This window comes from Gobius niger (genome assembly GCF_951799975.1).
Source record: "Gobius niger genome assembly, chromosome: 11".
NCBI classification, from domain to species: Eukaryota; Metazoa; Chordata; class Actinopteri; order Gobiiformes; family Gobiidae; genus Gobius; species Gobius niger.
In genome coordinates, this window is record NC_136862.1 from 19,491,487 (window position 1) to 19,504,604 (window position 13,118).

Here is a 13,118-nt window from a genome sequence, read left to right on the forward strand (position 1 = left end):
AGTTTTATTGGTTCAGTAAATTCTTGTAAATAAAAATAAAATGGTGGCAAATAAAGGGAAAAAAAAATAGTTTGGCGGTTACATTTCTTAGGCAGTGAAAAATCTACATGTTTGCTCCATCTCCACTCCCCACAGCGTCCAGGAACAGCAGCGGCCGCACCTTCATGGTCGTGTGTCGCAGAGAATACCAGAGGCCTCTCCACGTGCCCCAAACCACTCCATTGTCAAGCTGGCCCGAATACTTCCCTTTTCGGTAGTACTTTCCATTTAGGTTTGCTGCATGACATCTGCAGAAGTAAACACACATACACATAACGAGGTTTTAGGGTGTTTAATACTGTGTTTGTACGTTTTGGTTGGATTGTTATGTAAGTTAATGTATTATGTGGACTTATATCTCTCACCGGTTGAACCACCAGCCGGCCTGATTCTCCTGAGCGCAGTTGCCCTGATGATAGCGGTCATTGTCCTGTCAAAGATCATTACAATTAAATGTAACAATAATTATTAACGTCTCAGTAACGTGCATGCCCATTGCCAGATACACTACATCTGTTTCCTTTATGGATATGCTATACTTTATTGTCCCCGTAGGGAAATGTGTCCTCTGTATCGATGCCGCTGGGGCAACCTGTAGCAGTGGGCGGCAGCAGCGCTGTGCTTGGGGGAACAATCTCCGGATGTGGAGCCAGGCTAATGGTCAGAATCACCTGGCTGGAGGATTTACCTATTGTGCATGTTTTAGTCGGAGGGGAAATCGGAGTACTCTGAGGAAACCTACACAGACACGGGGGTAACATGCAAACTCCACACAGAAAGGGCCCCGTCCAGGTGGGAATCGAACCTGGGACCTTCTTGCTGTGAAGTACAAGCTCTAACTGGTGAAAACTGGTGATGTTTTGACCCATCATCAACATGCACAAACTCCGTCAGATAATTGTATTTATTCGTTTTTCAATTTTGGAGGGAGAATATTGCTATGTCGCTATCCATTACAGTATTTCCCACCCCCTCTTTGCTGTGATGAAGATCTTAGTCACTTAATTCAAACAATTTCGCCTGAATACTGTATTACATGTGTTGTTTGTACATTGTTGTTTATATTGGTGTGATTTTGAACCTGATCTTTGGTGCTGAACTGCATCCCACTGAGGCAGGCGGACCATTGCTCCACCATGCCCCCTCCTCCAGTCAGAGCATCCCCTGCTTTACCACTGTACTGGCCGTACTGGAGACGGTACTTATCCTGTAATTCAGACCACAACAAGTTATAGTTATGGCTTTAAGTTATGTAGAATATTGGCAATTGTTCCTTTGCGCCTTTTTCATCACTTACAGATTCAGCGCTGATCCTGAAATTCTCATAAAAGGCGTAACTTTTTTTCCCATCCCAATCCATCAAGTCTATCTTCACCAAGTTTTTCCCTTCACACAAATTCAATAGAAGCATTCAGTAGAAATAACATACAAAGTGTGTGTACTTATTTTGAAATCTCTTATAGCACAACCTTCTGAAAGCAAAGAGTAAATGTGCTCATTTCCCAACCAGAACTCATCGTTCCACAGTTTGAAGTCTCCAAATCCATCTTTGTAGTCCACCCAGTCTCTGCAATGTCAAAATAAAAACACATACAGTAAGACAATAGATATTTTCAGATTCTCTGAACATTTCACTTCACCAATTACCTGGTGAAATCCACTTTCCCGTGTCGCCGTTTCTGGAACACAGTCCACCCCCCTCCGTCCTCCATGTCACAGTAAACCAAAACAGGGTCCTGGGTTGAGATGGGCCTGATCCGGTAAAAGCCACTTGGAGGTTTCCGTCTGTCAAACAACTCTGAACAATCTGCAACAACAGGGAACCGTTACCCCTGAACTTAAGACTGAACATAATTTTTTTTTTCTTTTTTTTATCAAATGCTTCTCATACTTTGCATTCCGAGCACTACCACATCAAAAAGAAAGCTTTTCAAGTTAAATCATTTGCTGGTCAAGCAGGTCTTAACTCCAAACGTCATACACCAGAACTAAACTGGGATTCAAAGCAAGACTAAAGCAGTCATAATACATTTGGAAATGAAAACCATGCCAACAATAAAAAAAAAAGTCTACAATAGGCTACAGTTAAGTTTTTCATTTGAGAATTAAAACAGTGAAGTACCTTTGTCATGTACTATTAGGCTGCCTGGAGACGGGAGTGGTGTCCTCTGGGTATGGTTTGAGCTGTCCACTGTCCCGCTGGTGTTGGTCCCACTACTGTTCGATTGTGGATCCCACGTTGATGCAGTCTGGCGAAAAGGCTCAAAATACTTGTGTGTCTGCAGGTATCGGATTTGCCAAGCCCCGATCAAAAGGTCATTCTCCAGTCTCCTAATGCTTTTCTTGAGAGCTGCCAGCTCTGCATCACAAGAGTTCAGGTCCTGAGAAGAGAGGACAGTCTTATTAGTTGTTGTTGTTTTTTTATTATCATTCAAATCTCAATTTCTGTAATTTGAGAGAATACTTACTGACATGTCGGTCGGAGCAAAGCTGGAGTAAACCAGAGTCATCAGAAGTAATGCTGCCATGACTCCTGACTTGTTAAACTTTAATAAACAGTCTGTGCCCTTTTATCCAGTGATAGCTCCTGCTTCCATGTGTTTCCTTCCAGAGGTGTCAGAGTTATTTAGAGCTGGAGCTGGTTCTGCATGGTCCACATTAAGTCTAGAACAAATCCACCTGCCAAACCTCTGCTTTTTGTTTTTCTTTCTTTCATATGCAAGACCTTCTAAGCACACATATTGATCTCTATTCTATTCCCTCAATATGTATATTTGCGTGTGTGCATAGTTTTCTGCGTTACTTCTTATAGCTGGGGGACCTGCCATTTTGTTGTTGTAGAATAAATGTATTTTTGCCACCACTTAACAGTATTTTGTAAACACAGCAAAAAACAGACCTTGTTGCATTGTCTTCACCTAAATGAAGACACCACTTAAAGCTGCGGGCGTGAAATGTACATATAATTACATTGTTTGAACAATTCAGATATGCAAGGGGATTGTGAGAGCTAGAAATACATTTGGGCCAAAACTAAACCCTTCACCGTTTCAACAGTACCCCAGCTTTAAATTATTTAATTTAAACTTGATGATAAGTTAAAATGACAATTGACTCTAGATCAGAGGTGTCAAACTCATTTTGTGTCGTGGGCCAAATTCAGCTCCCACAGCGTTTCGCGGCTGCATAAAATAGAGAAACTTTTTCCAATTAATGAATAATAATAAGGTGTGATTTAGTCAAAGCCCCAACTTGACTGTAGCTTCACACTTGTATTGCACTTTACAAGCCTGTGTCACAAGTTCCTCAAAGTACTACATAGTAGTCATTATTCATTCACTCCACACTCGTGGTGGTGTTCAGCTGTTATTGAAGCCACAGCCGCCCTGGGGCAGACTGTCCATTTACCACGTGGCTATATAATGTGTTGTTCATATCCTGAGCTCTTATTATGTCAGTGCCCTCTGCTGGACACGTGTGGAACTCTTTCGTTTTTTCAAATTTAATTCCCCCTAGTGGCTACATTCTGATTATTATTTAAAAAGCCATATCTCCGCACAGGAATGGGCTAGAGACATACTCTGGAATGTATGCTCTGCATGGCAGGGGCCGGATTAAATCATCTGTTTGTTTGACACCCCTGCTCTAGATCAAAATAGCTCAATAATGTCATCATAACAATAACTTTTATTTTTTGATTGCATTTGATTAATTTTCGTTTAATGAAAATATAAATGTAATGATTGCCATTCATGCCCTGAAAGTGAGGTAATTGAAAGCAGATGTTGCAGCTGCAGAGAGGGGGAGAGGGAGAGAGGGGATGCAGACTGCAGACTGCAGACTGCAGAGCAGACGCTTGGCTAACAGCTAACTTTACGCACATCTCAACTTTTGCTTTGTATTTCCAGGCAAGATTTTATAGTTTGGTTTACTCTGTGGAGAAAGGAAATGTACAATTTTGCAAGAAAAGTTGAGTAATTTTCTCAACTGAAGTTCGGGAAGTCCAAATCTGCTACGTTTGCACAAACCAGAGGAAGGAGGAGGGAGAGTGGATGAGCCAAAACATCTACCCGGTTAACCTTTGAACCATCTTCCTTTTGTCTTTACTAGTGGATCACAAGACAACGCTCGTATAATGTCTCTAAAGACAGTGTCAATGGTAAGCTGGCTGCCTGAGTTTTGCTAGACTTTTGCTGCTCTTTTTTTTCCAAAGGGTGAGTAAAAAACAACAACAGAGTGGGCTTTTTGTGAGGGGCTTCAGTGTTACTAAAGATGTGATACTTTGAAAACATGTCAACTATCAAAGCTTCCTCTCACAACTGTTGCTTTGTGTCTGTGTTTGTGTGATCACTGGTTAATCAGTATAATCTTATTTTCCTTAAAGCTTGAAGTTGAAAGTGAAGACTCCAGCAGTATGTCTTCTGTGCATTTCAATCCCGGATCAGATGCTGGGGTAAATGGGTACGTTTTATTTTTATTTTAATGTTATATAAGGCTTTATTCATTACAATGATTCCACACACATTCATCTGCACAAATATGGAGTGTACTATCAGAAGATGCCACAGTCTTTTTACATTCTATGATTTTATCACATATTGAATATTGTTTTACAAGTTGGTCTTTAACTGGTGTGCACACTCTTAAATCAATAGAATCAGTCTATGAAAATCCTTCCATATTTGTAAAATGTTACATAATCTATTGAGCCTAGAGAATTTTAAACATTTTAAATATGCCTAAATTGTTTAGAAAGTGTTAAATGGATTAGCCCCTCCTCCCATGTCAGACTTCTTTAAACCAAAGACTCTCAGTGGTGTCAGGAGCCTCCTCTAGATGTGACTGTGAGGTGCCTTTCAGAAGAGCAGCCTTTAAAATGCTCTGTCTGTGAAGGCCTGTAAGTTATGAAACAGTCTCCCCCTCATTCTTAGGGAGTGTGTGTGGCTGAAACCAGTCTTGTGACCATTAAGTGACTCCTCCTTTACATTTCTTGTACTTACTCATTTCTGTTACATTGTTTGATGTATTTTCAGTATTTCTGTAATCTGTCATAATCCGGCATGTTCACGTCTGTTTGTGTTGTTTCAATGCATTGTCCCTATCAAAATATAACTAAAAAAAAGAATCAGCATGAGACCGTCATAGTTATTGCCTATTGATATTTACTGGGCAGCATATATATATTTTTTATTTTTAGGAATGTTGCAAAGATGGAGGACGCCATGGTGGAAATAGATGATGGAAAAGAGGAGGATGTGGACCCTGACACAATGTATCAGTACGTTAATATTTTCTTTCCATTTATTTGTTTGTTTAGTTTATTAAGGTAATCATTCTATCATCATCATCATCATCATCGTCATCATCATATCTAATCATGTTTTACCATTTTTACCTACAGCAATATCCGAAAGAAGATCTCCCCGGTCGTTATGTCTTTTGGGTTTCGGTGAGTTTTTATGCCTGCTTTTTCATTGTAACATGATGTTAATACAGTTTTTTGTGCAGTATCTTTGGAGTGGTGCTGATTTTTGTGGACATCGTTCTGGTGATCGTGGACCTGTCGCTGCCGGCCAGAAGCAGAGAGGTTGGAAACGCTCTGGAGGCAGTGTCCCTGGTCATTTCATTCTTCTTTCTTTTTGACGTTCTGCTTCGGGTCTATGTTGAAAAGTAAGTGACAAGATACATGTATTTGTTTAATTCAACTAACGCTGTGGTATGGGAAACCAGTATACCTTAAACCATGAATATTCAGATTATGTTTCACAAATATCCTATTTTTTCTCCTAATGAATTCAACTGTTATATATTGTCATGTTTCTTCATCATAGCATTGCTACATCTAAGTTAGGGAATGTTGTAATGACAAAAAAACAAAACAAAAAACACACTGGCAGAGCCTGAGTCGGCAGGAATGGAGTTCTGACTGGCTGTTAAACAGGAAGCTTCAAAGAGGAAGTTGGACAGGAAATAAATGATCAGTATGAAGGCTTAACAATCTATCCATAACATACAACTACCGTAGTATTTTCTGAAACAAAATGCTCAATCAACAATGAGTATGACAATGCCTTTCTAGAAGAGCCTTTTCTCTTCTGTATTGTCTGTCTGTTCATTTTGTTCTAGTTATGTTCTAGTTAATTTAGTTTTTTTTTTTTTTAAGTTAATGGTTTTGTTGACAAAAACAAAAGACTAAAAAGGAATACATTTAGAAGCAATGAAAGTGAAAATCTTGAAAGGCCCTACAATATGAACAATACTGTTTTTTTCTCTTTTTTTTTTGTCAACTAAATTTGCATGATATTTTGATTTCTGTATCTTGACCAACACTAAAAACAATGTAATCAAAGGACTGTGGCAAAAACTGAATGAACATTAACGCTTGTTATTATTTTCTACCCATGTACAGGGCACGTTATGACCTATTTAAGATCCACCACTGACTTCTGAGCACCAGTGCAAAAAGGGAAATACTGACTCACTATCAAACTCGTGCAAAACTAAGAATAATAAATCAAACAAATTTGATTCAATCATGATTTAAAAGTTGTAAAATATAGCCACATTGTAAAAAATTAGGTCTCTCACTATGCCCACCCCCGAGTGAAGAATGTTTGAAAAATTAAATGCTTATATGAATGGGCGTGTAATGATTGATGAAGAAGAGAAGAAAAGAACTACAAAAATATGATTTGTTTGGGGTTATATCAACCAGCGCTGTGTGTGTTCTTGTTTGTTACACAAATAATCTTGCCCTGTTGCAGTCTTCTGGTTATTTTGTTTGTTATTGTTTGCACTTATTAACCCAATTTTTCCTCTGCAGGTTTAAAGTGTATTTTAGCTCAAGGCTAAACATCCTGGACGCTGTGGTGGTAGTGGTCACTCTGGTGGTCACAATGAGCTACACCTTCACTGACCTCACAGGGGCCAGCCTCATCCCCAGGTGCTGTACAAACCTTTTTTACCACCACACCAAGTAAAATTTGTAAACAACACGCATGTATTTTTGCCATCAGGGTAGTGAACTTTCTACGCTTCTTGAGAATTCTAATTCTTGTAAGAGTGTTCAGATTAGCAGCTCAGAAAAAGGAGCTGGAAAAAGTCACCAGGAGAATGGTAAGGACACTGTTGATCATAAAGCATAGCAGTAAAAGATCAGTGTACTTTTTTTTAAAGATGGACTTTATTTGATAGGTTTCTGAAAATAAGAGGCGTTATCAGAAGGACGGCTTTGACCTTGACCTTACCTATGTTACAGGTGTGCTAATGTTATGGGGAAGTAATTGCAGTATTGAACCTAATTAACTCTAAACCTGAACTGAAATTTGTTCCAATTCAGATCGTGTTATTGCGATGTCTTTCCCTTCCTCTGGCAAACAATCCTTTTACAGGAATCCCATTAAGGTAAGCCACAAGTTTGCTTTGTTTTATACGCCTACACAATACTATTATATCCTTTTATTATATTTGCTGGCATTCTACCCTGATTTCTTTCTAATCTTATTAGGAGGTAGCACGGTTTCTTGACACAAAACATGAAGAACACTACAAAGTTTACAACTTATGCAGTAAGATGTTTTCCTCCCTCAAGCATGATGACAAAAAGTTGTCAAAATGAGTAGTAGCAGAAAAGCGCTACCTTTCTTTTATCATGTTTATGCCTGATGATCTCTTTAATTTTCCAGGTGAAAAAGGCTATGACCCTCAGTTCTTTCACTACAGAGTAGAGAGAATCTTCATTGGCGATCACAATGTGCCCTCTTTAGAGTGAGTGGGATATCTCTGGTGATACCGTAGCCTGCACAATACTACATAATATACTTAACTATGCATATTATCATGCTTCTTGCATCCACAACAGAGATATGCTAAAATACACGGCAAATGTGAGAGAGTGGATGGCAGCTGATTCAAAGAACATTATAGCTATTCACTGTAAAGGAGGAAAAGGTTTGTTCTCAATGACTATTACAAAATACTGCAGCTTTCTATGTAAATTGTATAATTTTCGTTTTGGCATCGACACTTCAGGACGTACAGGTACCATGGTGTGCACTTGGCTTATAGATAGCGACCAGTTTGAGTCTGCACAGGTCAGTTTAATACAGTGTTTACATGATTTGTCCCAGACATGTGTCATTAGTAATTTATGTTCTTTCTCTTTAGGACAGTTTGGAGTATTTTGGAGAGAGAAGGACAGACAAAAGCCGGAGCTGCAAGTTTCAGGGCGTGGAAACCCCTTCACAGGTACTACACTATAAGTACTCTACGCAGTTAAGCTGTTGACGATCACTCGGGCAGCAGTGGCTGAAATGGTAAAACGTTCACCCATAGCCCCAAAGGCCAGTGGTTTGATCAATAAAATCCTAATCTTTTTTATCTTGGGCAAGACAATTCATCTACATCACATCTGTGCCCAAAGGAGGTGGAAAATTGTGTTACGTGAGACAATTTTTGACATTGATTACTGTTTATTTTGTGTTTCTTATCCAGAGCAGGTATGTGGGATATTATGAAATCATGAAAAATAAGTTCAACAGACAGCTACCTCCACCAAAAAGCCTCAAGATCAAGAGCATTCGTATCCACTCTATAGCAGGTGCATCATACATACTGGCATGTCATCTTTTTCCTCTTCTTTCTTTTTTTTTTTACTATGTTTTATTTCTTTAACAAGGTGTGGGTAGAGGGGATGGCAGCGATTTAAAAGTGAAGATCATTGTCAGAAAGGAGCAGGTGTTCGAGTGTGTGTGTGCCAAACAGGAGAACTGTACCGTGAGTCTACCATCATTCATGACATTGAAATTAATATGTCTGAAGTTATTGCCACCTTGTTGGAAGAATTGTCAAGATACTAAACCCTTACTGTTCCCCTGCTCAAGCTACTAAAGGGAGAATTACCAGCTGTACTTCAGACTCATTATGAATGCCTGGCTTCTTGCAATTCATTATCTTGTAAATATCATTCAATATCAATAAATGATTCAATGTTTGTAGGTGTTTCCAGATGTGGGGAGCAATGCAGCAGTGATCAGTCTACAGAATGGGCCTGTGGTTGATGGAGACGTCAAAGTCATGTTTGAGTCCAGTGCTGTAAGCGCCTGAATATATTTTATACAAACTATGGATTTCAAGTACTTGTTACTCATTGACTTTCTGTTTTATAGGGGATTCCAAAGGGATATGAAGATGTACCATTCTTCTTTTGGTTTAATACCTCATTCATAGTAGATGACAAGTATGTTTGGGGGAGGGAAATATATTTTTGATGAATAACTGTTTGTGATGTTCACTATTGATTTGAATCTCTGTAGGCTGTTCCTGGCCAGAGATGAGCTTGACAACCCGCACAAGGCAAAGACTTGGAATTTGTACAAGGAGGATTTTGGTGTCACCATGTATTTCTCTGAACCATAATAAACATTCTAAATAAAAGTGTAACTATATTTTTCATCACAAATTCATATGCAAGACGTGCATTATTGACAGATAGATACAGAGATACAGGAACAATGAGCTTTGTAAATGATTCACTGTATTATATTTTTCTTGCAAGATCAATTCATGTAACATTTTTCACATTTATTGCGCTTTTTACATTCATTTTTAATCAAAGAATCCTTGTTCAACAGTGAAAATATACAAAATAAAGTGCAAATTTATGTTAAGAACAAAATGACATGCTTTTTTTCTGGCATCTTAGCAATAAGGCACTAAACAAAACTACTAGAAAATTTGAGGATTTGCGTTGACCATCCCTTACCCTATCTGACATGAACAAAACAGACAACATTTTCACATTTGGTAATTGCGCCTGAGGTTTGAACATCACATCCTTGGCTTATGTAATTTGGTTCCAGTGCTGTCGTTGTCTATGCGCTCGTTAACAAAACGTGGATCTCGCTGCTCGAGCCAAGTTGTCGGTATAACCATGGATCTGAGAGCACTGCTCCAGTATGTCGTGGCGCCCACTTCGCAAAAAGCAGAGTGTGGTAGTTTTGCATGTCTCTTTGCACTGCTCGGACACATGACCTTTGGCTCTTAAATACCAGAACTTCTGAAAGACCGGGTCATTCTTGTAGAAAGTCTGCAAGAGCCCATCCATGTCAGATGGAAAGAGACTGGGTAACCCATAGGCCTCTTTGGCCCGGTACAGAAGAGTCCATTTCGGGTTTGGGTCAGGGGTCCATGGCGCCTCTGGACCGTGATTGGCCTCTGTCAGATTCAAGATGTAGGTTTCGTGATCGAGCACCATCCGAGAACTGTTGGGGTAGTTCCCATCCATAACATAAACACGGTAACCTAAAATAAAGTATGTTCAGTCTCTGGCAATTTCCAATCGCACTTCTCGAAAGACAAGTTGATCATTACCTGGGTTTAGATTCACATAGGTGGTGACACTCGGAGCCACAAAGGCCACGCTCAAAGGACGAGTCAGAGTTTCTTCATCGTAAAACATTTGAAACTCATCAGTGTGTGTGTGCCCAAAAAACTGCCCAGCAATTGTGCTTTCATATCTGGTTAAGGGAAATTATCAGACCAATCACAACAAAATTAATAACAACTTTTTAAAAAAATGGATGGATACTGTATACAATATTACAAGTATTTACATTTATTACACTTAATAAAAGTAAGTTTCCAACCTGTTAACAATATGATAGTAGTTCCAACTCCAGCTGCCGAGACACAAGCCCGGAGGAATGTGTCCTATTATATGCACCTAAATAAAGAGAACACAGGGAAATTAAGCCCCTCTCTAAGGATGTTGACTTAAAGTAACCAAATCAATACAAATATCTACAGCTCCACTTCATTCTGTGGTTTACTTCACTTACCTTCTCGCCCTTGTTTTCACTTGACTGGAGAACTCGCACGAGCCATTGCAGCTGATTGGCCGGGTCTGTGGAGTTTATCATGAGCCAAATGTTTTCTTGTGCACAAAAGTTCATGTTTAAAGACACCACTCTCAGGCCAGGCTGAATCTCTAGAGTGTAAAATCCACCATATCTGAAAAGCAAATAAAGTAAGCAAAAAAATACCATATATCTAAAGCGTTAAATAAATAAATATACCTCAAAGTCTTCAAAGCAGGCTCGGGCAGCCAAGGAGCCCACTCTTCAGCCATAGTATTGTAGAGCCAGGTTGAAGATTTGTTGCCGTGTATAAAAGGTGGGGGAAAGCTGTTTACTGGGGCACTCTCATGGTTTCCAATGGCAGGGTAGACAGTCACATTTGGACCCAGGTGTCTGTGGGATTAAAAGGGTAAACATTTGTTTTCACAAATGCACAAATCAAACATAAAACAACCCTTCAGGCAAACTGATTATTGTTTCTTCTGCCAGTTCCAATTTTAATTCTAAATTTGAGTAACAAAGTTAATAAATTTAACAAAATGTTGACTCAACATTCATTCAATCTTTAAAATAAGTTGAATTACTTGTGGATGAGCCTGGAGATGACAGTAAGTTCTGACAGCTGTTGTGTTCTGGTCTGAGACCACACATTGTGGGCGGGGATGTCTCCGGTCCAGTAGACCCAGTCCCAGGGGCCGCTCTTGGCCACGTGCTCCAGTAGGTGCTCGATGGTCCACAGAGGCAGGTCACACGTACTGTAAGTCCCCCAGTATCCTGCCTCCCTCCGGCGCCAGCTAGGCATGCCCGAGTCATTTCGACAACACAAAGGATCTTTGCAGTCTGCGGCACTGCCGACGGCATACTCCTGCGAGGATAAAGGGATTAAGACCAGAACTCTGTCAACTTTTGTAGATCAATATCTACTGACCTGATCCCAGTGGATATCTGTCAGAAACAGGACCCTGCTCTGAGGAGAGCCGGTGGCAGGTGCTGAAGGAGGAACAACCGGGGGCTTTGGGACCTTGGGCAGAGTGATGTTCCACGCATTGTAAAGGTCAAATTTACCACAAGTGGGTCCCACCAACACAGCACAAGCCTCAGAGGGTCTAAGAACAGACTTCAGCAGCACCAGAATAAAGTCATCTCTAAAGAGCTCCGTTATTTCACGGCAGACTTTCTCAGCCGCCAAGTGCAGTCGAGTACAAGCCTCCCCAAGGGCATGGGCCACACGCTCTTCATTCGCATTGTTCTGAAAAAAATAAAATAAAAAATAAACCTGTGATCAACGCAACGCAAAGTCATTCAATATGTCAATGTTCAGTCATAATCCTAGTAACAATAAAATTTGAGAGGCACTCAAGTTTAACAACATCATCATATGACCAATAGCAGCATATTCAGCAAACCTTTGCAGGAAGTTAATTGACAGATTAACCACAGTGACAGAACTATATACAATAGGCCCTATTGTATATAGTTCTATGATTGGCCCATACTCTAACGTGAATAAACAAAAAATATTTAACATAAAAGCTAGAGTCATTACCATGAGGGCTACGTCAATGATGCCAAAAATGGTTTTGCACAAAGGGCAGGACATATTCCTCCAGCTAATTCTAAAGCTCGGCTTCATCTGATCCAAAAACAGCTTTATCGACTGCCTTGAAGGTTGTGCGGGATGACATGACCCAAAAGACAAAAGCAGGACCACGGTGACCCACGCTGAGGTCCGAACAAGCGCAGAGAGCCGCATGATCAGAGAGAGAAAGGCAGAGGTCTCTTCCCTGCAACCAGAAACTAAAACAAGAACAGGAAGTCACAGCTAAGTACATCAACACTTAGTTTCACACGTTTGAGAACAAATGTCACACATACACCCTCATACGGAGGACAAGGGCGGCTTTATCATGAAAGCCACACAATCGAGACACAACTTGCAAACGACTGATCATTGTACAACTGCACCATGACTGTACCTCAAGTTCACTGCGGCGCAGCTGCAGCACTTCCTCTCCGCAAATACGACTCGACCGGGCCGGCAAGTGAAAGCAGAACATATAAAGTCAATTTTGTTGTCTCCATAAGATATATGACAGAAATAAGACCAACGACGCGTGTGCCAGGTGCGCGCGAGAGCTCTACTTGTTTTGCTTTTTAATTTTCCGGGTTGGTCTTCTGAAGTACACAGCAGCAGTCAGCTGACAAGTCACGTGGTCAGCGTTA

General features: G+C 40.2%; 3 protein-coding genes across 3 annotated transcripts; 1 reads left to right on the forward strand and 2 right to left on the reverse strand.

Annotated features, from left to right (window-relative positions):
- Positions 1 to 2: 2 nt before the first annotated feature.
- On the reverse strand, positions 3 to 2,654 carry fgl1b (fibrinogen like 1B). Its single transcript, XM_079566551.1, has 8 exons — positions 2,508 to 2,654; positions 2,162 to 2,420; positions 1,687 to 1,846; positions 1,509 to 1,606; positions 1,337 to 1,425; positions 1,121 to 1,246; positions 405 to 469; positions 3 to 287 (listed from the first exon to the last, which is right to left on the reverse strand). The coding sequence occupies exons 1-8, from the start codon at positions 2,565 to 2,567 to the stop codon at positions 104 to 106; spliced, it is 1,041 nt and encodes a 346-aa protein (XP_079422677.1). The 5' UTR covers positions 2,568 to 2,654; the 3' UTR covers positions 3 to 103.
- Positions 2,655 to 3,972: 1,318 nt separating this feature from the next.
- tpte (transmembrane phosphatase with tensin homology) lies at positions 3,973 to 9,523 on the forward strand. The gene is made up of 19 exons (XM_079566207.1): positions 3,973 to 4,198; positions 4,424 to 4,500; positions 5,237 to 5,317; positions 5,441 to 5,488; positions 5,548 to 5,709; positions 6,863 to 6,982; positions 7,056 to 7,155; positions 7,234 to 7,297; positions 7,379 to 7,443; positions 7,547 to 7,607; positions 7,725 to 7,806; positions 7,901 to 7,989; positions 8,071 to 8,132; positions 8,206 to 8,286; positions 8,533 to 8,638; positions 8,717 to 8,814; positions 9,037 to 9,132; positions 9,207 to 9,277; positions 9,354 to 9,523. Exons 1-19 carry the CDS (start codon positions 4,175 to 4,177, stop codon positions 9,454 to 9,456), a joined length of 1,590 nt encoding a protein of 529 aa, XP_079422333.1. The 5' UTR covers positions 3,973 to 4,174; the 3' UTR covers positions 9,457 to 9,523.
- Positions 9,524 to 9,731: 208 nt separating this feature from the next.
- Positions 9,732 to 13,076, reverse strand: smpd1 (sphingomyelin phosphodiesterase 1). Its single transcript, XM_079566241.1, has 9 exons — positions 12,872 to 13,076; positions 12,442 to 12,692; positions 11,824 to 12,144; positions 11,480 to 11,760; positions 11,115 to 11,288; positions 10,878 to 11,049; positions 10,686 to 10,762; positions 10,411 to 10,556; positions 9,732 to 10,341 (listed from the first exon to the last, which is right to left on the reverse strand). Exons 2-9 carry the CDS (start codon positions 12,646 to 12,648, stop codon positions 9,923 to 9,925), a joined length of 1,797 nt encoding a protein of 598 aa, XP_079422367.1. The 5' UTR covers positions 12,649 to 12,692; positions 12,872 to 13,076; the 3' UTR covers positions 9,732 to 9,922.
- Between the last annotated feature and the right edge of the window lie 42 nt (positions 13,077 to 13,118).

Bases quoted from the DNA above. Each gene is read 5' to 3' on its own strand.
- fgl1b (XM_079566551.1), bottom strand. From the start codon at position 2,567: ATGGCAGCATTACTTCTGATGACTCTGGTTTACTCCAGCTTTGCTCCG. The intron at 1,847-2,161 runs GTACTTCACTGT...CTGTTGTTGCAG, and splicing joins CCTAATAGTACATGACAAAG to ATTGTTCAGAGTTGTTTGAC. The intron at 1,426-1,508 runs GTTGTGCTATAA...ATTTGTGTGAAG, and splicing joins TTACTCTTTGCTTTCAGAAG to GGAAAAACTTGGTGAAGATA.
- tpte (XM_079566207.1), top strand. From the start codon at position 4,175: ATGTCTCTAAAGACAGTGTCAATG. The intron at 4,199-4,423 runs GTAAGCTGGCTG...TTTTCCTTAAAG, and splicing joins CTCTAAAGACAGTGTCAATG to CTTGAAGTTGAAAGTGAAGA. The intron at 9,278-9,353 runs GTATGTTTGGGG...GAATCTCTGTAG, and splicing joins TCATTCATAGTAGATGACAA to GCTGTTCCTGGCCAGAGATG.
- smpd1 (XM_079566241.1), bottom strand. From the start codon at position 12,648: ATGCGGCTCTCTGCGCTTGTTCGGACCTCAGCGTGGGTCACCGTGGTC. The intron at 12,145-12,441 runs GTAATGACTCTA...TATTTTTTTCAG, and splicing joins TCATTGACGTAGCCCTCATG to AACAATGCGAATGAAGAGCG. The intron at 11,050-11,114 runs GTATATTTATTT...TTTGCTTTTCAG, and splicing joins CCTGCTTTGAAGACTTTGAG to ATATGGTGGATTTTACACTC.